Source organism: Watersipora subatra, chromosome 3 (genome assembly GCF_963576615.1).
Source record: "Watersipora subatra chromosome 3, tzWatSuba1.1, whole genome shotgun sequence".
Taxonomy (NCBI): Eukaryota; Metazoa; Bryozoa; class Gymnolaemata; order Cheilostomatida; family Watersiporidae; genus Watersipora; species Watersipora subatra.
This window is the reverse complement of record NC_088710.1, coordinates 47,800,491-47,825,872: the sequence shown is the minus strand read 5'-3', so window position 1 is coordinate 47,825,872 and position 25,382 is coordinate 47,800,491. Positions and strand designations below refer to the sequence as shown.

The window sequence follows — 25,382 nt, the reverse complement described above, 5'->3', positions numbered from 1 at the left end:
GTGCAAAACTGCGAGTGTCAAACAAAACCCGTCCAACAATTGCCAAGAAAGCATTGCTTTTGTTCTACTGTTGTTCATAGACAACTACAAAAGCGTTTTAACCGAATATTATAGTTTATCTCATACCTAGACTTCGTGTGAATTTCTGCAAAACTTTATGCTTCTTTATACGGTTTCACGGTGCCGACATTTCTCTCTATACCGTATGCTGGAATGAGAATTATGGCAAAATTCTACATCTATGATTCGGAATAATTCATTACTATTCGCTGAACGCTGTGATTAAAAAAGGCTATACCAACGATTAAAGATTCTGAGATAATTCTTGCAGACCCTCAAATGTACTTATGCACTAACTCTGGGAAATCATCAAGTGCAAACACTCTCAACTGAGTAGGTACATACAAGTTGCTTCACAAAAATACACACATTAAACAAACAATTATAAAGAAACGAACGTTTCAAGTGCTGTATAGCACTTTAACTTGTCTCCAAGTTGTTTGATGCATTTGATCCTATATCTGTATTGGATAAACAATGATAGCTGTCATACTTTGTAATAAACAAATTGGATGTTAAATATCAATAAACTGGATGTTGGATGATGATACAGGTAACAAGTCCCAAGCCTTGTTGTTTTTTAATTTCTAGCAGAATACACAATGCAGATGTACGTGGTATCAATGATATACAGCCCCCCTGGGGGCTGTATATCATTGGTGGTATGCACGCTCAACCGGACATTATATAACATCACCTTTTTTCCCAATACTAATAATAGATCAAAGCACAAAGCAAAAAGCCAAAAAGGTCTATAACTTGGAATATCATAACTGAACAGCCTAACTACAGCTGTGTTTCTACACGCTGAAGCCTACCTATGGTGAGTAACTAGTCTAAAAATTGGACCCTTATATTACACCATGAAAGAGTAAAAGTAAATGAAAATCAGTATTAATCAAACACTGAAAATGAATTAAGCGCATCAAAACAAAAGTGAAGCTTTAAAAGCAATACCTATAGCTGGGTAACTCTGCAAGAGTTAGTAGACACAGAGCTTCACATTTCATAGTCTGCAAACTTACTGGCAGCCTAACCCTCCTGCCACTGGTAGTAGTTTGCTCTAAGCCTACCCTGTCCGGTGAGGGCCCACTAACAACAGAATCCTCCCGTGGTGTTACATTTCCAAAGTGTACTGAATCAGTGAATTCAGCTGTAGGCATTCTCAATGGAACCGAGGTACCTGAAAGCTTCTTTGTGGATAAACTACCTGACTAGACTGGACATGCATTCTATTTCGCCTAAAGGTATTACCACTAGAGGTACTGATTGTATATGACCTAGCACTGTCTACACCTTGAACTGTACCTGGTAAAAATTTCCCTCATGCTGGCTTAAAATGACAAGTTTGACCAACCTTCAAAGGTGACTTTTCAGCACCACTTTTCTGATCAAAATATTATTTCCGCTTAAATTGCCTCTCCTAATTGCACCCTTATGCTCTCGATGTTATAGCCACTGACCAGATGCTGAGTAGATGCAACAGGGATATTGTCCCGTATCACTCTAGCTTGAAGAATTTGAGATAGAGAAAGCAAGTTTTGATCCACAGGAGTGTTTCTCAATGACAACAGAGCCTTTCGCCAGTCCTTGCCTTTTGCACCACACGTTTGAATCATGGCTTTGACTGTTCCTACCTAACGCTCAACCTGACCATTTTCGGCAGGGTGTAAAGGAGAGCTAATGTGGTGCTCTATTGTCTAGTCTTTACAAAATGTAGCAAACTCATTACACCGAAACTGGGGACTGTTACCTGAGATTACCACCTCAGGACATCCAAAGTCTGAAAAGACTTCCCTTAGACTACTGATCACCTGAGAAGCAACAGTAGAATGTTGGAGGCATTTAACCACTAGAAATTTACTCAGGTAGTCTACCACTAAAAGGTAATCATCGCCACCAACAGTAAACAAATCAGCACCTATTACTTGGAAGGGATATTGAGGCATTGGATTAGATATCACTGGTTCCTTAGCCTCTGCTCTATTCAATTCCATGCATTGTTCACAAGACAGACACTTTTTTCTATTCTTCATTTGATCCCTGGCCAAAACACTGACGTCTGAGCTCTTTGCAATGTTTTGCTTATTTCTTGATAAGCCAGATGTAGATCTCTAAGAGCCTATGTCGCAACATGTTTGGTGTCACCAATTGAGACCCATAAAAAACTACTCCATCAACTACAGTGAGCAAGTTTTTAAGATTTCAATAGGCCAGTGCTCTACAAGCACAGCTTTTTCGCTCTGTAGGCCATACTTTCTTAACATAGCTCATAACCACCGCCAACTCTTCATCCTGAGCAGTGGCTCTTTGATATTCAGCCAGAACTTCCTCTGAGCGTATCGCCACAGAACATATTTGTACCATTGGGTCAATGTTTAGCTATGTATTTTCTTTCACATCTGGAGGACAACCCCTTAATAGAATGTCGGCTAAAATCATTTCTTTACCTGGCTTGAAGGTTAACCGCATGTCAATAGAGTAAGTCAAAAGTTTATGCATCATCTTGGTTAGCCTGGGAGTCAGATCTTCCACCTATTTCTAAAACAATCTCAAAAGGCTTCTATGATCTGTCTCAATCTTGATCAGACCCCTTCCCTATATGTAGTATTTGAACCTCTGACAAGCAAATTTAATGGCCATAAGCTCTTTCTCAATTTGAGAATAGTTTTTCTGTGATGCCGTCAAAGACTTGGCAGCAAATTCGATAGGTCTGCCCTTTTAAAGTAATACTGTCCCAAAAAGTAAGACTGTGAGCACTGGCATCAGGGTCAAAGGGTTTTCAGGGTCAAAGTGTGCCAAAACAGGTTTTTGCAGAATAGATTTAATACTCTCAAAAGCAGCAATCTGTGGCTTTTTTCACTGAAACTGGACATTATTTCTACATACTTGTCGAAGTGGCACAGTTAGCTCAGAGATTCTCAATAAATTTGGACAAATAGGCGACAACACCCAAGTAGCCCTCTAAATCCTTTCTGTTCTGAAGAACTTGTATCCTCAATAGCTTTCAACCTACCCTGCTGTGGCTTGATACCTTAGGCTGTCAATAAGTGACCCAAAAATTCTACCTGCTCTTTACCCACCACACACTTATCTTTGTTGAGGGTTATGCTTGTACTTTTCAATTTAGCCAACACCTGTTCTAGCCTACTATTATGTTCACTAAGTATACTGCCATACACCAAGCTATCATCAATGAATACTTCTACTCCGGGCACTCCTGCCACTGCCTCCATCATTAACTGGTGGAACAGTTCAGGAGCTACACTGATGCCCATAGGCAGTCTTAAGTACCTATACTTTCTGTACGGAGTGAAGAAGCCCAACAGCTTCGATGATATAACATCCAATGGCACCTGATGAAACCTTTGCTTGGCATCCAAAGTACTAAAAAAGCGTGACCCTGATTTGCGAGAAAATATTTCCCCATTGGTTGGTAGCATGCATTGAGACCTGATTAGTTGTGAATTGAGATGTTGAGGATTGAGGCAAACTCTAATTGCTCCATTGGGCTTGTTGACAATAACTATAGGTGATAACCATTCTGTAGGCTCTCTATCTTTACAAATAATGCCACTTTGCTCTAGGCTGTCTAGCTCTTGCTCAAGTTTTGGTCTAACACTATAAGGAATGTGTTTCGTAGGCAAAACTTTAGGAAGCGCATCTGGTTTCAGTTGGAGAGATACTGTTTGTTTCCCAATCTCTGAAAAACCTCTCCACATTCACCAAGAATACTTGTTATGCTAGGGTCCTGTGTTACCTCAGATACAATGCCAGGCAATAAACCCAAATCCCTGCTAGTGGATAGACTCAATAGAGTGACAGCTGACTGGTCAATTACATAGAAGTGGGCGACTGTATCATCTGATTTGTGCTCAACCTCTATTGCTAATCGGATGGGCAATTCTACTCTTTACCAATGACCGGTATTTTGTACCCCGAATACCCAGACCGAGTAGCTCCGGAGCAAACTACCGTGTTAACCTCCAGTTTTTTCAGATTCTCGATGGACATTACATTCACTTCTGCTCCAGTGTGTCACTTGTGCTTTGTGGGGTAAACCCTTAATAACTAGATCTACTAGCCACTCACGATACACCTTATTAGAACTATTGACAGGAGAAATACAATTTACGCTAAAGCAGTCTTGGCTATCATCAAAGCTTTCTCTACTATCTTGTACAGTAATAGCATGTGCTTGATTGCTAATGTGAGTTCTAGCTTTACACACATTAGCAAAATGATTGAACTTGTTACAGATTTTACAGTGTTTGTTATAAGCAGGGCATTGTCCTCTGTTATGGTCTAACCCACAAAAATTACAGTTTGTTACGTAGTTTGACTTAGTTGCACTGTTTTGAGACTGCCCTTTGTAGTTTCTAGATACTGTACTGCTGCCTTTGCCTTCTGTTTCTACCCGCTGAATCCCGTGCTCTAGAGACTTTTGGGACAACTGGTTCTTAGAGTAGTGCTTGCCTCCTATCGACAGCTGATAAATCAAGAGCTCTGCTACTCCCATAGCAGCTCCATCAATTTCGCACTTCTGATTTTGCAAGATAATCTCTTTTGATCTCATGGCTGATTTAATGTCCTCCAATGTGACATCAGGTTTTAACTGCAGTTCCTGAGATAAAGCTCTGTCAGACATTCTAGCCAATAATTGTGCTTTTATCATGTCTTGTTTAATAGCATCTTCAGTCCTGCTACATTTAGCTGCCGAGTCATATATCTCTCGAATAAACTGTTCATTCGTCTCCTTACTAGACTGCACTCGGGAACTAAACCAAATTCTGTAGTGTAAAGTATTTTCTTGAGGATTGCAATAATTATCAAAGGCCTCTATTGTTCTAACATAAATTGATCTACAGCATCTGCTGTGCCTGATATCACCCTTTGTGCTCTTATGGTTTACTGATTACGTATTGACTCGGCCTATTCTCCCATAACATATACCAGAATATTGACTTGCTGATCTGCACTATTTTCAGCCAATCCACTAGCTATTCTATACCTCTTAAAGCGTCGTTTTCAAGCTCCCCATGTGCTTCTAGCATTAGCAAAGTCCATTCCTTTGGGAGAATGTATTCTCACCATTGCCATTTTTTCTTAGTACATCAATTTACCTTATAAGCAAAGTCAATACAATTTTTTTCTTTCTAACTGGTGATATTTAGTTTACAACATATCCATAATCTTGCCTACAACGCCATGTCATGCTTTGTAATAAATAAAGCTGGATGTTTGATGATGATAGAGGTAACAAGTCCCAAGCCTTGTTGTTTATCATTTTTTTAGCAGAATACACAATGCGGATGTACGGGGTGCGCATGCACAACCGGGCATTACATAATAGCCAACCAGCCTATCTGTAATAGTCTTAAATCCTGTAACCAGCCTTGAATCTGTAAAAAAGTTCAACAGTCCTTAAAGGTTGACTTGCAACAAAATTCACATTACAGTTATTTATTATCAAAAGATTCTCCATGTCTTACTCTGCTGTGTTGTAGGTGCAAAATATGTGGAAATATGATTGCAAGCTCTCAAAAGCTCAAAAACAAACAGTTAATCGCCGCCATTACGAAATCGCCGTAGATTTGAATCAATTTGTTTCTCCGACAAAGTCAAACGATTTGGTTATTGTTTTTACACGTGATGTTCTCATGTGAATTGAAAGGCCAATAAAAGGCTCGATATAAAACTTCTCGTAGCACTAGTTTATGACAAACACTTCAGGTTCTACTGAAAAGCTCGTATCAAATATAGATGCTCGCTACTTTACAGTTTTATTTTGGCTTGGTCTAGTCGTAATCTGATCATGTGACCCATACTCCCGGCCATACAGCGCGAACAATTTGTGCAGAATCTTTCGACTATCACAGGTGACCAACATGCTACTCATGTTTCTCACAGGTTGATATGCACTCCCTCGAGCTAAGGTTAAAAAATTAAATGAATTTTTACAGTAGGCTTTGAGATATCAGCGCTCAAAGTGACAGCATTACAATGATGTTGAAATAGATGCGTAAGGACAATAAACATGGTTTTATTGAATGCGCGAAATATATTTGTGAAAATATTTCGACGAATGAGGTTGCATGAAAGTGTTAAAAGAAGCCATCTTGTTCAGCTACGTCCTATTTGAGCTGTTTTGGAAAGGTATTCTAATCTACATCAATTTCATGATGGCGGCGATTAGCTGTTTGTTTTTGAGTTTTTAAGAGTTTTTAATCACATTTCCACATATGTTACACTTACAACACAGCAGAGTAAGACATAGTGAATCTTTTGATACCAAATAATGCAAATAACTGTAATGTGAATTTTATTCCAAGTCAACTTTTAAAGAAATCATAATATCATATTGGATACAAAAAGAAAACTGTTTCCTTACCTGGGTGGGTGGTAATGTCTACTGAAGCTCAGTTTCTCTACTAGAGACCTGGGAATTTGAGCACTTGCCTGACGATCTTAGCCGTTCCCAATAGTGCGCTTTTCTGCAGTTGTCTTGCGTTGATTGTTGCCGGTATTCGAAGAAAGCAACATTTAAGGTGCAGGTGTTAATGCGCCCAATACTTCAATTACTACTGGAATTACAGTTGTTCGTAGATGCCAACATTTTTGAATCTCCGATACTGAGATGTTTCTCCACTTTCTCATTTTTTGCTGGCGATGCTGTGGTCATTAAGTCCTTCAATGTTTATTATAGTAGCCCTCTTGCTTTCCTTGTCTACCACCTCAATACCTGGCTAATTGGCCAATATGCTCTTGTCTGTCTGGATGTAAAAATCTCAAAGGACCTTAGCAAGGTTGTTTTCATTGTTTTGCATCGTTGCAGTTTACATCTAGGATCATTTTTATTATGATAGATCTGTGTTTAGAGTTGCCTAGTTGAGAGCAGCTGCTTGGCTCTTGATTAGCGACTCCGTTTTTTCGCAGTAAGGTCATCTTTGTTCAGCCACAAATGTCTGGTGGAGGTCACCAACTTCAGATACTTGTCGGTGGCAGGCACAATGCAGAGGTTTGGTATGTTATTCAGGTTCTTCATCATCAGTGTGCAGTTTCATCGCTACAGTCATCGAATGGAGCTCAGCTAGCGACTTGTGTATGGTGGTCCTAAAGGCTGCCTAGGCTTTTATGATTTTTTTGTTTCACTGTCTCCAGTACACTTTCTGATTTCCGGCCCTATCTTTCCTACCAAGTTATAACTTGACAGTATCAGACTTCAGGTGGAGCGCTCCACGCATGGCCAACAGCTTGCGAGTAGCTAAGTCTGTTACTTTGATGGTTTCCCAAACTACATCATGCTTGCTGGGTGCCTTATTACCGGCAGCACATAGGCATTTATTGCTGTCATCTGATTTATGACATTGAGCTGGCGTCATAAGAACTTTTAGGAATGTGTTTCTTGTATTCGGTAATGTTTTTGTGATAGACTTCAGTTTCATGGCTGATATTGCTTTGCATAGTTTCAAAGTACTTGTACCCTTCCATATTTTTGATAGCTTCAGTTGGCGTTTCCCAGCCATCTGTGTGCACAGTACACGCATTTTTAAGAATTTGCCTTCCACATATTTTAATACCAATGGTCATTCTGGTGTCCTTGCTGTAGACCTAAGTAAGATGTATTAGTGAATCAATGTCCCTATCCTTCTTTGCATACAGCTTGATGTCATCAGTATAAAAAAGGTGGCTCATCTTGGTGACATTTTTAAACTGACTCAGTAAAAGATCAAACCACTGCTTTGAGTGTCCGAATAGGGAAACCACAAAGAAAGCTCTCGAACCGACAAAAAAACAGCTAATAGCACTCTCGGCACAACTTGAAGGTTGACTTGCAACAAAATTCACATTACAGTTATTTGATATCAAAAGATTCACAATGTCTTACTCTGTTGTGTTGTAGGTGCAAAATATGTGGGAATGTGATTATAAGCTCTTAAAAGCTCAAAAACAAACAGTTAATCGCAGCCACACGAGACCGCCGTAGTTTGGATTCTCTTTCAAAAGCGGCTCAAATGTGACGTAGTTGTGGTAGATGATTTCTGTTTACACTGTCATGCAACCTTATTCGTCAAAATATTTTCACAAATATACTTCACGCATTCAATAAAATCATGTCTATTGTTCTTACGCGTCTGTTTTATCATCATTGTAATGCTGTCACTTTTAGCAGTGATATCTTATAGCTTACCGTAAAAATTCATTTAATTTTTTAACCTTACCTCGAAGGAGTACATATTGTCTGGTAATCATGACGAGCCTGTTGGTCACCTGTGATAATCGAAAAGTGCTGCAAAAATTATTTTCGAATTATTGGGTCACATGATCAGATTATGACTTGACGATTAGTTCAAGCCGAAACAAAACTGTAAAGTAGCGAGCATCTATATTTGATACGGGGTCTTTGGTAAAACCCGAAGTGTTTGTCATAAACTAGTGCTACGATAAGTTTATATTGGGCTTCTTATTGGCCTTTCAATTCACGTGAGAACATCACGTGACAAGACAATAACCAAACTATCATGGCTATGTCAGAGAAATAAACGGGTTCCAATCTACGGCAGCTTTTCGTTTTTGAGCTTTTAAGAGCTTGTAATCACATTTTCACATATTTGGTACCTACAACACAACAGAGTAAGACATGGTGAATCTTTTGATACCAAATAACTGTAATGTGAATTTTGTTGCAAGTCAACCTTTAAGCGATACACCAAAGAGCAGGATAACCAGACAAAGAAAGAAAAAACAAACAGTTCACTCATAAACCGTCAAGAGTGTATTCTCAGTTCAGATGTGGACTACAGAGGCCAATGCCAGATTCTCCCAAATCCAGCACCTTGACGTTCTGAAAGACATCTTGGAGATAGAAATTACTCATAACACCCCTGCAGATTGGCTAAAGACACTCTAAGAGAGCCAGTAAGCACGTCACAATATTGCCCAGCAAGGACTTGCCATCAGCAAAACACGCATTAAGTGCACAGTGCAGCATATGAAGAACTGAGCACTACCTGGACATGACATGATCCAAGCACTCTGGTTGAAGAAATTTGGATCATTGACACATTTGAAGAAAGAAATTGACACCCCTGCACATTAAAATGGCAAAGCAGAGAGAATGCCTCGTTGAAAAGTGACTATTCATAATGGCTGACCAAAGGATGAACTGTATTCCTAATGAAAAACGCAAAGCAGGGCCCGATTTCTTAGAATTAGCGGCAATAACAAGCCTGCCCACCACCTGGCAACTGCTTTCAGGAATAGTTCACAGGCAAGAGCACACAAGTTAAGATATAACCAACACTCATAGAGGAAATAGGTGCAAAACCCAAGGAGCCAAATGCCAGTGGATGTAGGTTGGCAGTTGGTCAAGACAGCAGAAGGCATACTGTTTTTGCTATGTTATAGATTGACTACAAAAAGGTCTATGAATCAATCGTCATAGTTGTATCCTTGAGTGCCTAAAATTTGACAATGTCCATTCTGCCTTTACAGCACTCTTTGTTTGGTATATATCAGTATATATTTTTTTTCATGTACATATATATGAAAAATTGTTTCCTCAACCTGGTTAACCCATTTGGGTGGTAATTTTTGCTGTAACTTGGGTCTCCTACCAAAGACCTGGGAATTTGAGCACTCACCTCAAGGTCTTAGCTGTTCCCAGTAACGCACTTTTCTCTAACTCACTTGAGTTGATTGCTGCCGGTATCTGGGCAAGCCGTATTTTATACATAGGTGTTATTGCGCCCAGTGCCATAATGAATGCTGGAATTAAAGTTGTTCTTACCTCAAAGCATTTTTCAATCTTTTCTCCAAGAGGGAGATATTTCTCCCCTTTGTTTTTGCTGGCTATATTGTAATCATTGGATACTGCTACATCTATTATACTAGCCCTCTTGTTTTCCTTGTCCACCACCACTATATCTGGTTGGTTTGCTAGGACATGCTCGTTAGTCCGGATGTAGAAGTCCCAGATGATCATTCTCATTGACCTTGCCAGGAGCTTCCCACCAGTGTTGTGGTTTATTAAGGCCATACTCTTCACATAGACTTTTGTACACAACACCTGCAACATGATTATGTCTCTCAGTGTATGCGTTTCCGGCTAGCTGCTTGCATCCACTGATGATGTGTTACAAGAATATAATGATGTGTTACACTGATGATGAGTTATATGCCAGAATCTCCTTCATCTTTTGATAAAATATTTCTGGGGCACAGTTAATTGCATATAGCAGCCTCACGCACTTATAGCACCTGAAAGCGTGACAAAAGTTAGTATCTGGTCACCTTTCCGCAACTCTATTTGCCGATAAAAACAACTCAAATTATATCAAAATTACCTTGGTAATGATAAGATGCTCGAGTCTTTTATCCTGGTTCAGGATATTTTATTTTTTCAGGCATAGCACAACAGTGATTTTTTTCTCGGCCTCCTGTTCTTCATGCCCGTGTTGTGTCATTGATTGCATGGCATCATTTCATAACAGTGTTTGCAAACTCGTAAACGGTCAATGCCAATACTCTGCTATTGCCAAGCTTTATCGCCTCACACTCACATTTGTGTAGTCCTATTAATAGCATTGACAGAAACCAGCAACTTGCTAGCATTGGCTTATTTAGACCTAACAGTTGAGTTCATTCTAGACACTCCTACCAGTTGGGATGGGTTTACAATCATGCTATTTTATGTACAAAAGAATAATGAAGCAGTTATCCCACACTGAATAAATGTCTATCACCAGTATAGCCGTGCAATGATGATGTCGAGGTTAACTGACAGCGCAAACTTTTCTTGCATTACCAGTAGCAAATAACGTTACAGATTGTTGTTTGAATAATATTTTTGTGTAATTTTTACAAATACCAGGTTTTATCAACATTTCCAAGTCATGAAAATGGACAGAAAGATTCGCAATACTTACAAAATATAAACCAAAAACACCTGCGATGCTATGTTCTTGTACTGCAATTGCATGTTTTTCAACTAGATTATCTAAATACTGTATATTTAAGATTCTTACTCAAAAAAGCAGCTTTAATAAATTTTAAATAGATGGCTTCAAAAAATAGTATATTTTTGGACAATCTCTTAATTAAGCTTTCTATTTGTATGAAGGAAGAATTTTTTGCTCACCCACTTCTCAAAAATTCTATAACCGCCTCTTGAAAGATTTATTATTTATATTGTATTTGTAAGTCTTTATATGCGGGACTTACAAATCATCAGACTTATCTACTATGTTAGGTAAGCAAAACATCGTGTGGTGACTAGATGGGAAAAGTGTATTAGAATGGCAGCCAACAGAAGCATTAATGTCATATATCATACATCTATGTATATCTACATGTATGTTTTGCCAAAAAATGCCCTTCAAGTACTATTTTAATTTCTTTTGTTTGATTGTACTAACAAGAAAGTTGGATCTTTTAACGTTGTCATTATCATTGGTTATATTTTTTTACTCTCAAGATAAAACTTGTTTTAATTTTATTGCATGCTAAAAGAGATAATATATTTGTTTTTAAATTGTATTTCCCTTTGAAAAAATCATGAGAATCACAATTTCATTGAAATTGACAATTTGAATCTTACTAACCCATAGATTGTCTTGCTTTTTACAATTGCAGCAAAAACTGCCTCATCTTTTAAAGAGCAGCGGAATGTCCACTTTTTTTCTCGTAGGGTGGCACCACTCATGGAGCACCCACTCAGGGATAATCCAGCTGGCGACTTATTCGAAAAGAGCTCAAACAAATTTTTTTTTCACGTGAAGTGCTCTATAGCTGTGGATGTTCTAATGAATTTTTCTATGAATGTATATCTTTCTAATTAATCTTTCTACGAATGTTTCTTTCCAGTGAATTTCTCTATAAATGTACATCTTTCCATACACTTTCAAAAAGGGTTTGTCTTAATTTATAGCCTTATCAGGATTTATCGGAATGCTGGTTGATTTTTTGCCAATATCTTATTAACATTTTAAGGGCTGTTTAACATGAATAGTTTATGTTAAAAGATGGTTAAATGCTTATCTCAGCTCTTGTAGTCTACCAGTGATGCTTACAAAGTCAAGAAGTTTTTGAGATTTCAAACCGTTATAATTTGAGTTTAATGTTCTATCTTTATTTTCGTATTGCCTTGAATTTAGCCAAGTAACATTTGATAAACATTTAGTCGCATCAAATTTTATGACTGCTTATCAAATTATTTGTCATTTAAAAAACTTCAAAAACCTTGCTGTTACAAATGAGAAAACAAAACTTTTCAGCTTGATGCATTTTGTGCTAACATGACAGTAATGTCTTTGGGAACTTTTTGTGTTAAAATTCAGATGTGTATGTAAATATGTGATGAAACGTTAAAAACTTGATCGAACTATCATTGGCCGCTCACCTTTTAGGAGAGCTAGCACTGAAATTCATGCCTAAATATTGCTTGAGGAAAAAATAAGAAAAGTCAAATTATTACATTGATTTGATAGATTAGAATCTCATTAACCTTATAATTGCATCTCATTAAAAGGTTAGATCCATTTTCATCAGGAAAACTTAATTCATTTTATTCTGGGTCCTTACTGCCACAAGACAACTAAATTCGTTGTTTCCCCTTAGGTCAAAAGAAGAGCATTTTTAAGCAAGAGGTTAGTTAGTGTAAATTGCGTCTATTTTTAAGAGCAGCAAAAGCGCTTTCCACAAATTGTAGAGCCTCAAATTTAGGTAGCTTGTACATAGTTAGATGGCCCATAAAGCAGCGCCGAAGGCATGCATTTGAATGCTGAATTTGATCAATCAATTTGAAAGTAAGTTTCAGTTGGCAAGAATGGTAATATTGTTGTCAGTGGCTGCCTCCTGTATTACAGTAGTTGGTATACAAAAATCAGTAATCTAGGGCTGGATTGATCTAGCTTGCCTATAGCATCATTACCCTAAAGGCCCAATCAGCCTCTTAATATATCTGTGCAGCTAAACTCAGAAAGTGAATTCAATCTTCACTCAGTGGTTGAAATATTTTAAAAGCCTCTCCTAATGTGTTATGTTGTAGATGAATGCAGAATAGAGAATGCTGCGGCAGGTATATAAAGAAATCACTAATTTTCCATTAATTAACAAACTTTCACAGATACTTCCTGCCCATTCAAGAAATGCCAGCATTTCCTCTACAGAGTTGCCCATAGATTTGGAAAGAGAGACATCTGCAGATTCTCAACTTAGGTAACCTTCTGTATGAATTACACTTGGTATTAATATAGGTTATTTACAAGGCTCGCTCGAGGAAGATGGATGGCAGACCATGCAGGAGCTAAGGCTCTCTAACAATGTACATGTAAATCTTGAAGTCGTTTTGGAAGGAGGTTTAGAACTATACAGAATTTTGATTTAAGTTGTTGCAGTTTAATATTCGGATTAAAGTGCGATTACTTAATAAGTTTATTTACCTTCAAGTTTGTGTTATCAGCTTTTATGATCTTGTTTTTGTGTTGAAGGCTGGTAGTCGGATGCTTTTGGCTGCATATTTTCATAATTTAAAATTTGTTTATAATAAATGACAATGTCAAGGCAAAGGTACTCTACATAAAAACACTAATATTTAATAAGTTTATAAATTCTATTGGTGTCAGTTTTTCAAATGTAATGTGAAATGGTTTTTTAATTACATAAAACCAATAAGTTAGTTCTTTTTTGTAGTTAGTCATCAGTGTAAGAGGTTGGGGTTGAGTTTGTTGTTCTCTAACAAAATTGAAAGACATTCATTGTAACCTATACATGTAGTTGTCAATTGTAAAAGGTAATGGAGCAGCTTATAACTCTTGAGATGTACTATTGGGGAACACTCTTCGTTCGCACGGAAAATTCCATTGTATCAAGTGTTATATTCAGTCAACGTAGAGCATTGCTATTCAAGTTTACAGGTTAAAGTCTCATCTCATCTTAAAGTCTTTCCCACAACTCTTATCAATCAACTCCTTGTAATAATCCCTGCTACCCCTGTAATAGTGTTTCTCAATTATTTTCTACCATGTCCCCTCTCTCTCTCTCTTAGGAAGAAGAAAAAACATCTTGAACCTCCCTCCCACGCGATGACTATAGTATCATTTGTCTATAAAATTGTTATAAGTACATTTACATTACACATCTGCATAACACTGTATCCTTATTAATGTGAAAGGAATAATTTTATTAACCGCAACAGAAAAGGTTTAACACTTCATACTCCTACTCTGTGTAAACAAAACCCTACATCACAAAACGAATGCGCCCTGCACACACTCTGACAATGAGAGTGCCACTGCCCCTCAATGTAGCAGAGGTTCAACGCAACTTTATTCTAGGACAATAAAAAATCAAAAATAACAAGGCATGTCACCTTAAAAATCAAACACACCTTGATGGAGCGTCATGTTTCATTCAGTGTGGGGCAAAAAGCAAACAGAAACGTCATATTTACATAATATGTAAATATGACGTTTCTGTTTGCTTTTTGCCACACACTGAATGAGTAAGACCAGTAAGAACCAGGAAGACCCCAAGAGTGACCTCTAAATTAGAATATATTATATTCTAATTTAATTTAGAGGTCACTCTTGGGGTCTTCCTGGTTGTAATATGCCCTAAATAACCTTTAATCATTATTTGGCCTTGACTATTTTTAAATTTTCTGTACACGATATTGGCTCATTTTTAAGTCGGAAAGTGTTTTTTGTAATGTTTCTTGAATATCTAGCCAGACTGATTGGCTGATTTTCAATTGCCTCCAACTAATTGTGACAAAACTGCTCGCTGAGCTATGTTTCGTCATTTCCAATTCTCACTCAATCATTGCTACAATATTCCTCTTTTTTTCATACATGTATTTCTGAGTATTCATACCATAACATTGTTTGTGAACCTACTATTTGAGAAGCACTTCCCCATATCCACAGCATCGCTACTTTTTGGTTGTAACAATGGTTAGACATAGCTGAACATTTTGGAGTAAGTAATGCTAGCCAGTCACTTTAATATTGATATGATAGGAATAATCATGTTCCACACACAGACAAGAAGCATTTAAGAAAACCGGCTCTCCGAATTTTTTGGGCAATTTATTTTGTAATGCTAATTTGCTATATATGATTGAAAAGTTATTAAAAAAACAATAGACAAACAAAAAGTGCTTTACAAATGTGCAAAATATATCTGCTATAACACCACTTGCCATTTTCGTATAATATCACAAGCCTACCTGAATTCCGTCAATGTAAAATGTTCAATTAAAACTAAGTAGGTGTTTTTTATCAAGTATTGTGGTATGCAAATATTAATGTTTTTTAATAGTAGTTTATTAAATTAATGTTGAGCTAATATTTGTGTTTGTTATGCTACAGTGTATCTCCTTAACCAATATTGGAGTATAATTCGAAGTGTTTAATAAAGTCTGTGGTCGACTATACAACCCCATGATAGCAAATACGTACGACAGCGCTATTAAAACAGTGTAGGCTCTTAAGATAGCCTACACTGTTTTGGAATCTTTTTTTACATGGAATATAGCAGTATATTAAATAATCTTTTTTCTCTATTCATAGTGTGTTGCTTGATGAATTTTCACTTCTACTTGAGATTTTAATTTAATATTTAGTCTTAAGGACTCTTTCATTTATTCTTCTAACTCACTGCACTTCTTTCTTAACTGAAAATTTCAGTCCATAACATAATTATATGTAATTAATTGTACATTCATGTGACACAGAGAGAGCGCATCACATCGGCCTTTGTTAACTGTTCAATTTTTGACTAATGGTATACGTTTTCCCACATATGAGGAATATCTGGAAGGATGAGTATTATGTGTGGAGATTCTTATTGTTACAGATTGATGTGGATATTAGCAGTTTTTCATCTCTGTTTGTGACTAGAAAAAATCAACCAACACCACAACGGTATTCATATCTTCACCCATTACCAAATAGACCATATAAAGGTATTTGTGGTGTTTAACAGCAATTTGTAGTTATTCATCAACATACTGTAATACTATTTAATAAACTGTTTTAGAAGCCATAAATGTGGTGAAATTACTGCGAGAGATGTCGGTCAATCTGTAAAACTCTATGGCTGGCTTGACTACAACAGAGGCAAGTTCTTTACTATAAGAGATGCTACTGGAAGCTGTCAGGTATTATGTCCGGCCAGTACCAATTTGCCACCTAAAGAATCTGTAGTCAGTGTTGAAGGAATCGTGCAGCATCGGCCTAGAAAGGACATTAACTCAAAAATGATGACAGGTGCAGTAGAGGTTCTGGGTATGAAAGTGACAACGTTGAATGAATGCACTCACATGCCATATCCATTTCATGATGCACCAAAAGAAGATATTCGCATGCGATATAGATACATTGATTTGCGTAGTCAAAAAATGCAATATAATTTGAGGATGAGGTCATCATTCATTTTAAACCTCCGAAAATATCTATGTGAAAAGCATGGGTTCGTAGATGTTGAAACCCCTACCTTGTTCCGACGTACACCTGGTGGTGCGAAAGAGTTTATCGTGCCGACTCAGAAGGCTGGTTTATTTTATTCATTGCCACAAAGTCCTCAGCAGTTCAAACAGCTATTGATGGCTGGAGGAATTGATCGATACATGCAGGTAGCTAAGTGCTATCGCGATGAGGGTGCCAAACCTGAAAGACAACCGGAATTCACTCAGCTTGATCTGGAATTGAGTTTTACTAACCAGGAACAGATCAAAGCACTTGTAGAGGAAATGATTTTTAATTGCTGGCCCAAAGAATTGGATCGGCTCGCCGCACCTTTTCCACGGCTTTCATACGCTGATGCCATCTCCATGTATGGTTCAGATAAACCTGATACAAGATTTGGTAGTATTATCACAGATTTGACTGATGTATTCCCGCCTTTAGATGTTTTTGGCCCTCCAATACCAGATAAGCAGCTTCACATCAAAGCCATTGCAATTAAGAATGGTTGCACTTTGATGAAAAATAAAGCTATTAAGCGAATACAAAGCTTGGTGCAGGCACAGCATTTAGTTGATGTAGCAGTGGTGAAGGTTGATGCAGGTGTGTGGAACAGTCCGTTGACGAGGTACTTACGTGGTACAGACATACAAGAGCAGGTGAATACAAAACTAGAAGTCTCCAATAATGACATGATTTTATTATGCGCAAACCATTCTTGGAAGACGGTGTGCCAAGCTTTGGGTACAGCTCGAACCTTGGTTGCTCAGCATTGTCTAGAAAACGGTACTCCGCTCTATGAGACTGATAAATTGTTTCATTTTCTCTGGATCGAAGATTTTCCATTGTTTGAAGAAGATGCTAAGCTACAATCATCTCATCATCCTTTCACCGCCCCACTGGAAGAAGACATTCCTTTACTTTCATCCGCTCCTACCCAAGTCAGAGGACAACATTATGACCTCGTTTTGAATGGCTGCGAAATCGGAGGAGGCTCTATAAGAATTCACAATTCCAAACTCCAACGCTTCATACTCGAGAAGATACTCCAAGAGGATACAAATCAGCTTGAACACTTACTAGAAGCACTTGATAGTGGATGTCCACCCCATGGTGGCATAGCCCTTGGGCTAGATCGGTTACTTTCAATCATGTGTGATGCACCAACAATAAGAGATGTAATAGCATTTCCTAAGTCCAGTAAGGGAATGGACCTTATGACGGGTGCCCCTTGCGAGGTGAATGACAATGAACTGTGTGACTATCACATATCAGTGTCTGATGAAAATACGACATGCAACAGATAAGCACGCATGATCTTAATGTTGCACAAGTACTGTTCAATCATAAACTATCTTCAAATACTAAGGATTCCACAGATTTTCTATTACGATAATTTGTAATAAAAAATATTAATGATTGAGTCAAAAGCTTTATTTTAAAATGTATTCAATGCAAACCATGAAGGTCATAATTACATATAATAAATACATGATTGATATATATGTACAGATATACGTTAATTACAGAGCTCACATTTAGAGACATGAGCATCAATATACATTCATTATAGTAATAAAAATGGGTAAACAGTATGCTAGCTACAGAAAAATGTACATAGTTGCTATTTGACGTTTGAGCTATTACCGATTTATTTTACATTTCTTTAGCAGCTACATGGTCGACAAACGGCAGACAGGCTCCGAACACTTATTTTAAAATTTGCTGTCAAATTGGCAAGTGCTGTATAGATCCAGTTAATTAAAAAACTACAGAATCATTAAATATGGTTTGATATTCTATGCGCTACATATTTTTACTGCTTACATTCTAATGCCGACCATTGAGCAACTAACATAAAGCTGATGCGCTATCGGGAATCCTTGATTCCTGTCAACTAAAAACATGCACGTACAATGGCACAGCAAATGAGCATCATAAATATTATAACCCGAACCATCATCACATACTTTAGAATCAGAAGCAATTTACTATCTTAGTCTTGGTTCTTGTACGAAAGTTTGAAAGTTGCCGAAAACCTAATTATTGTCATCATCGTCGTCATCATCATCATCATCCCCATCATCTATTTTTCTTTGATGCCGCAACGCCTTTTCATAAGCATTCATGACCGCTTTCTTGATATTTGGTTTTCTGTTGTCACTTAGTTTTTGTTGGTCATATTTAGAATCTAGACCGAGCGGTTCCAGTTTATCTCTTGGAAGCCATTGCCTGCAAAACAAATATGTCAACAAGTAGACTTTTGCCCTACCGTTTACAAAGTAACAATTACTGGCTTTTTGGTTGCCTGTTCAGCCAGTTAGGATGGACCGTTGTACTATTACTGGTAGTCCAAACATCACACAAGTTACACTCTCATTAATTTACTTCACACAGGGCAATTAGAAGCAACACGTGAGTGATTAGCCAAAGATTCAACATACCAAAAACTTTTCAAATTTAGTTTTGCCAAAAAATCCTTTTGATCTGCTCTAGGTAGCAAATCATATTCTCGGATACTTTCATTCTCCAAATACTGATCATCTGTTACTAAAAACCACAAATTTTTCACAAGGCAACGTAATATAACAACTAAACCGAATGAAAAGCGTCATTTATCATGTATCATTTTATCATATAAACTCTCAACACTTGTCTAAGCAGATGTGAAACTTTTACTACAGTTTTCCTTTCATGAGATCTTGCTATAGTAAGATGGGCCAATGTGCTAACTATAAAGAAACCAATTGCTAGTTTTTGTCATCCATAAAATTACCACAATCATGGACCCTAAACCAAATGAAAGTGATAAGAGAAAAGTTGGCGATACAAACCAATGACACCACAGTTACTGCAGTCTTTCAATTAAACAGTTACATTTAATCTTTTTCTTTTTGCAAGGACAAAGGGGTGACTTTGAGAAGATCTTTGAACGGATTAGGCTATTTACATGTATTTTACTGTTCGTATAGCATAAAATCCTTATAACAAACATTCTCAGAATGGATTAGTTACGTTGTAGGGATGCCTAATTGTTATTATCAAGACTGACTAACCATGTACGTTTGGCATCAAAGAATAATATTAGATAGACAGGACTGTTGAATTTTTTCTGCAGTTCCAAAACATGTGTTGGTGGTTTGGGTATAGGCACTCCGTTGAAAGTATAGCCTTTAGGCATCTTCGGGTCAACAATCTAGCGAAAGAGATATGCATAGCTATAGAAAAAACCATGAATTGCACCAATATATAAATGTCAGATTCATAGAAATTGGGATGTAAACCAAATGTCCAAAACTTGAAGAGAGGCGCTAAAATAATAAAAAAAGTGTTCAGCAAAAGAGTAAAAATATATCAATTCTATCGATATTCTATTGATATCAATATATCAATTGAATTCAAAAAATTCAATAATTTGAAATATATGAATATTATTTAAAACGACAAGTCTAAATTGGCTAAATTAAATTAGCTAAATTAAACTGCTAAATCAGTAAGTTATCTATTGAGATGCAACATGAAAGTTGAATGTAAGCCCTGTCTGCTATCCAAGTCTCTAGCGAATGAAAGGACTAATCAGTTAGGATCTTAGAGGGCCACAACAAACATATACATCACATACCATAGCTGGATACCATGGGTACCCTCTACATTTGGCCCAGACCAGATCCAATGCTGTCAGTGGAACCGAGTACTTGTCATCAGCACTTCGTAATCTCCGACCTATTTGATTGTAAATTAATAAGCATGTTTTTATCTTGTGTTGCACATCTGTTCTAGACTAAGAGCTCTTGACAATAGAATAAATTTCATCGATAAACAGTTGGTATATTAGAGGATCGTGAAAACAGACAATAGTTGTTTAAATTGCAGAAAGACCATTACAATGATTGACCTTGTAAAACAAATATTCCTCATGCAAGTAAGCCAGCATTGAAATATTGATCTAGCAGTGACAAAATTTCTATTAATAAGTTAATATTTCAAAGTTTCTATTAATAAAACTCAAACTATCCATGCCACCACGACGTTGACACAGCTCCCTACATGGTCCCTACAGTTATTACTCAATGTCCATCAACGCATAGAATAAGCGGATTAAAACGTGTCGACCTTGTTTTACACTTATACAAGTTACACTACCCATGTCATACATTTACGATTAAGATTTTTTAGAAGACTGACCATCCCTGGTAAAAGGTGTTGTTTAAAAAACCAATCCTAACCACATGGACATTCACAGCCAGTTTTTCTCATAAAACCTAAAAATGTAGTGTTCATGCTTGTAACCAACTGTGAACTGGAAGCAAGCGCTGCTAACATACAAGCGCAGTAAACGAATTTTAGTTTCTGATTTGTAGAAGCTTTTCTCGCTATCACTGCTTTAGAAGTTTTCATCTGAGTTTTACATTAAATAAAAATTATATGACTAAATGCATGAACATACTATATAATTCAAGTAAAGACATGTATATAAAATTGACAAAACAGAAGTTTTCATCTAAGCGGTTAATTTCAAAGTCATGCAGAAGATAGTGTATTAGTTCCACAATTCTCCATTAATAATTGAATTATCGACCTACCAGAACTGCTCGTCGATATGTTCCCTGTAGCCTGATCTTCGGCCGACGTGCCTTCCGATTCTGAATCGCTGGCATCAGTGTCTGTTGTAGATATCTGGTCCAGCTCACTTGCACTCAGAAGGCCTGACATAAACTCTCCTCTATACTGGGTAAAACTTTCCTATTGCAATACAATTAATACCAATTTTGTAGTGAGTTTATAATGTTTAACCAGCGTCATAGAGTGATCTACGCTTTCAATGCGGTGCTGGTTAGCTATTTAGTTGTCATGCCAAATCAATTGTCAAGAACAGAATAAATCACAAGTTAAGCTAAAAACTTGGTAGGGAAGTAATTGACAGGCTGGATAGCTTTGGCATGGGAAGGAATTCGTTAAAGGGAAAAAAGTGCAAAGCTGCACATAAATGAGTGCTCTAAAAACAAGGGCTAACCAAATTTTATCTTTGGTATTTCCTTTGACTTTTATGTTGAAAATTAAAATCATATAATGACTAAATGCATGAACATACTATATAATTCAAATAAAGATGTATACAAAATGACAAAACATCATACGGTATTATTGATAAATATATGGATTTAGTTGTAAAATATACATGTTTAGTTAAATTATAAAATATAGGCCTATGCATGCAGTTAGTCATATTATATGCCTACATAGATGTATTGAATCTAGCGATACACATTTACTTTAGATGTATATAAGATAAATGTAAATATGTATTAATGATATAACAAAGTCATGTATATGATAATATTGGATATACATGTACAGTAGGTGTTCATACAACGTAAAAGATCCTTTCCAATAATGTTTACGTTATAGGGATTTTACATTCTACACATGTATGTAAGTTGCCTAACCCATTTCAAGATCATCCTAAATTGACCTCTGGACTTTCAAAATGGAAAGAACTAGACTCAAATTTTTAATGTAATGACTGTACAGCAACTGTGATATTATTGGTTTGTATTAACAGTCTTACTCTTTTTTTCTTATCCCTTTAACTTGGTTTAGCCTTCATGATTATGGTACTTTTACGTTGAATAACGGAGCGCACTTATTTTTAATGTTCATTTAAGCTTTTTTTTTTTAATTTTCACACCACAAAGTCTATGATGCAAAGAAAGAATATTGTATATGTCTAAAATAGAGTAAAAAAAAGGCTTTACTATAATAGGAGCACGGTATGTCTGTCTGTCTGATATGTCCGTCTTGTAGGATGCAAAGCTTTACATAAACTCTTTACATTAAGTCTAATTTAAATAAAAGATTTACGTTATAGGGAAGTCTACTGTATGTGATAAAACTAAATATCTATACAATATTTAAATAAATACAGCTGTATAATACAACTAAACCCATGCACAATATATAACATACCTTTACATATGTATAATACAGATATTGAGTCCATGATTTTTGTTCATAACATCTATGGTTGTGTCACATAATTATACAGAAGAGGACATGCGATCTGCAATTTCCCAACTGCAGGCTAAGAGCGTGTAACAGTCCGAGGGCTAAGATAGCATTACAAATGAAGGCTAGCAAATCACCAACTATCACCAACTATAAGCTCTTCTAGTGATGAGCGAAAAACTTGAGACAGAAGAGTAGCTATTCATAATGTAGCAACAAACCACATCTCTAATTTGAGCAGCTTTGGTTTGATAATCCCCATAAACTGTATATCAAAAGAATGCTATGAATGTTAGGAATCTACTCAGTCAGGTTCCAGCTTCACAGGAATTATAGGTTTACAGTTTGTTGCACAGCTTCGATTGCATGTCAATCGAACATTTTCATAGTTTCATAGCACCAGGTTTTGAACACTTTTATTGCATTTGCAAGACTTTCAATAGTGCCGGAATTGGATATTTTTCCCACTTTACCTTGATACATACTCAAATCAGACTAAGGCCTGGTTCAGACCAATGTCATATGTATGGCGTGCGATGGCGAGAGAGACGCTGCGTCCTGCCATGCAAACTTAAGCAGGTGTGACTGATGTGAACCGTATACCTATGAAATTGCACGTTCGTGTAACTAAATCGTACCCGCACTCCATTAGAGCATTGTTCTGCGCGGTCGTGGATTTGCTACGCTAGGCTACGAATGACGTGAATCGAGTGCGTACGTAATCTCAGGCCCATTATTCGATGTTGTTCCTCAACCGCAAAAGAGCTGAGTCGAGGACTTTGTTCGTTTACTAACAGCATAAAGTTCTCGTTTTCACATGTTTGTCGTAGTTATTATACTTGTATGAATATGGAGGATCTTGCAACTGTTGATGTAATACAATTTATGGAAGAGAAATCTGCCAAATATTCATCTCATAAACGAGAGACAATCAATCATTCTATTTTATAACACGTTACATACTCTTTACATATCGTATATCAACACATGTTATTATTCAGTATTTTCAGCCTGTATCATCATCATGGAAGAGTTACAGAGATATCATGTTTTATACGACACAAACATTAAACAGTATTGTTTAATGTTTGTGTTACATAAGTTTTTCATGTATTAAATGCTCATTGGCTGTCTGCTTTCTTTTATTTAATATATTTAACAATAGGAAATTAGCAATTCATCTTTTTTGTCTGTTGCAAAGCAGCTTCTTTAATGGATTCAAATGGCAGAAGACGCTAGTGCCTAATAATGATGTCACATGAATTCTTGAAACTGGCCAAAATGCACTTCGTGTGAAATCGTGCGCTCTTTGCGAATTGCTGTATCGCAAACGATCCGGGACGAAATGGCTCGTGCGAATTAAAACTCACGATTGATTATGCAAAAATATTTGTCTGAACCAGGACTTACATGACAATATCACAGGTAGATTACAACCTAAAAATACCAGTTTGAAGCAGATTGAGTACATTCTGAGCATTTTAAAAACATATATATTTTTGAGAAAAATTCCCAAATATATGATGATACATGTACTTTAGGTACAAATTTCTTAATTTCACAAGCTCATCCAAGTTTTCGCTCATCACTCTAGCTACTGAAAAAGGAGATAATGTAATTAATGCAATTGATTTACACAAATTATAATTTAGCTTCAATTCAATACAGCCTACCTTGTCTGAATGAGATTTGCTGGTAGAAGGCTTCTTTGATTCTGGCTCATTGAACTCCGCCTCAGCAGCGCGTTTCCTCGTCTGTGTGGTTACACTGCTAACAGCGGTTGCCTGTGCATTCTCGCAACTACTGTCTGAACTCTAAAATGTGTTGCTTCAACTGTGACAATATTGTGGTTTTTGTATTAGATTTTAATATAAGCCATGAAAAGATAAATGTGCTTAAAGATGCAGAAGATTTTAGTAGATTTTATCAAAAACTATAGGTATTTTCTATTATTTGTGATTGTTTTTTTATGTTTGAGGTAATCTGACTGCAATGTGAATGCAATAGCCAATATCAATAACAGGAGAGACAGGTAGTCGCGCAACTAGTGGGGTCTTTTCGGCACATATTTTTTCAGAGCGTTTTCACTGCGATCAGGTTTTGTCGATTTTAATTTTGAAACATCCTGACAGTCAGATCACCTCATACACAATCTTAAATAATAAAAAAATACCGATAAAACCTACTAAATTTTAGTGTTCATCTTTAACAATGCAATAAACAATGCAATAAAGCACGTTACAAAATGTATACAGTCAGGCACACAAAAACACAAGAGTAGCCAGTGACCAGAGAGCCAAAAGACCAATGACACGAAAGATAGGGTTAGCAACAATAATAAGGATTAAAGGGAATGAGAACAAATAAACAACAAACAATCTGCCAACGAAAATAAGAAGATATAGAAAAAGCTACCTGCTTAGTACGAGGATTTTGCGCAGTCTTAGCTATAGGTTTCTTCAATGATGCCAAGGGGGTCGTATCGGGCTCATTTGGGAGAGCAGTCTCAGATTTACTCGCAATCGGAGAATGTACTAACGGGGAAGTTACCGAGTTTGGTTGCCGACGCGGCAACTTCTTTTTAGCAAATAAAACAGCAGTTCTACGATTTACCTGTAACAGCAAAGTCTCGGATAACATCTAAAAAGATTTTCTAGATCTTTAAAAAAATAATGCAAGTTAGGAAGGGTAAGATTCTAGACACATATTTGCAACACATATTTGCATCCTATTCATTGCCAGACTAAAACAACAATTGGGAAAACCAACAAAGACTTCTCCATTTGAAAATTAATCTACGCTTGTTTGTGATCCAATACGTCACATATCAGGGTAAGACGAATCACCACT

The 25,382-nt window shown here is 36.8% G+C and overlaps 2 protein-coding genes across 2 annotated transcripts in view; one reads left to right on the top strand and one right to left on the bottom strand.

Moving 5' to 3' along the window:
• The first annotated feature begins 316 nt into the window (after positions 1-316).
• On the top strand, positions 317-17,833 carry LOC137392059 (aspartate--tRNA ligase, mitochondrial-like). Its single transcript, XM_068078672.1, has 3 exons — positions 317-393; positions 13,109-13,278; positions 16,102-17,833. The coding sequence occupies exons 2-3, from the start codon at positions 13,127-13,129 to the stop codon at positions 17,831-17,833; spliced, it is 1,884 nt and encodes a 627-aa protein (XP_067934773.1). The 5' UTR covers positions 317-393; positions 13,109-13,126.
• A 112-nt stretch (positions 17,834-17,945) lies between these two features.
• Positions 17,946-25,382, bottom strand: part of LOC137392058 (peregrin-like) — a 34,956-nt gene continuing 27,519 nt past the window's right edge. Inside the window, exons 19-24 of the mRNA XM_068078671.1 lie at positions 24,948-25,145; positions 24,206-24,346; positions 21,110-21,269; positions 20,149-20,249; positions 19,583-19,722; positions 17,946-18,758 (exon numbers count right to left, since the gene is read on the bottom strand). Coding sequence (XP_067934772.1) covers positions 18,566-18,758; positions 19,583-19,722; positions 20,149-20,249; positions 21,110-21,269; positions 24,206-24,346; positions 24,948-25,145 — 933 coding nt within the window. The 3' untranslated portion in view covers positions 17,946-18,565. The remainder of the gene's footprint in view (positions 18,759-19,582; positions 19,723-20,148; positions 20,250-21,109; positions 21,270-24,205; positions 24,347-24,947; positions 25,146-25,382) is intronic.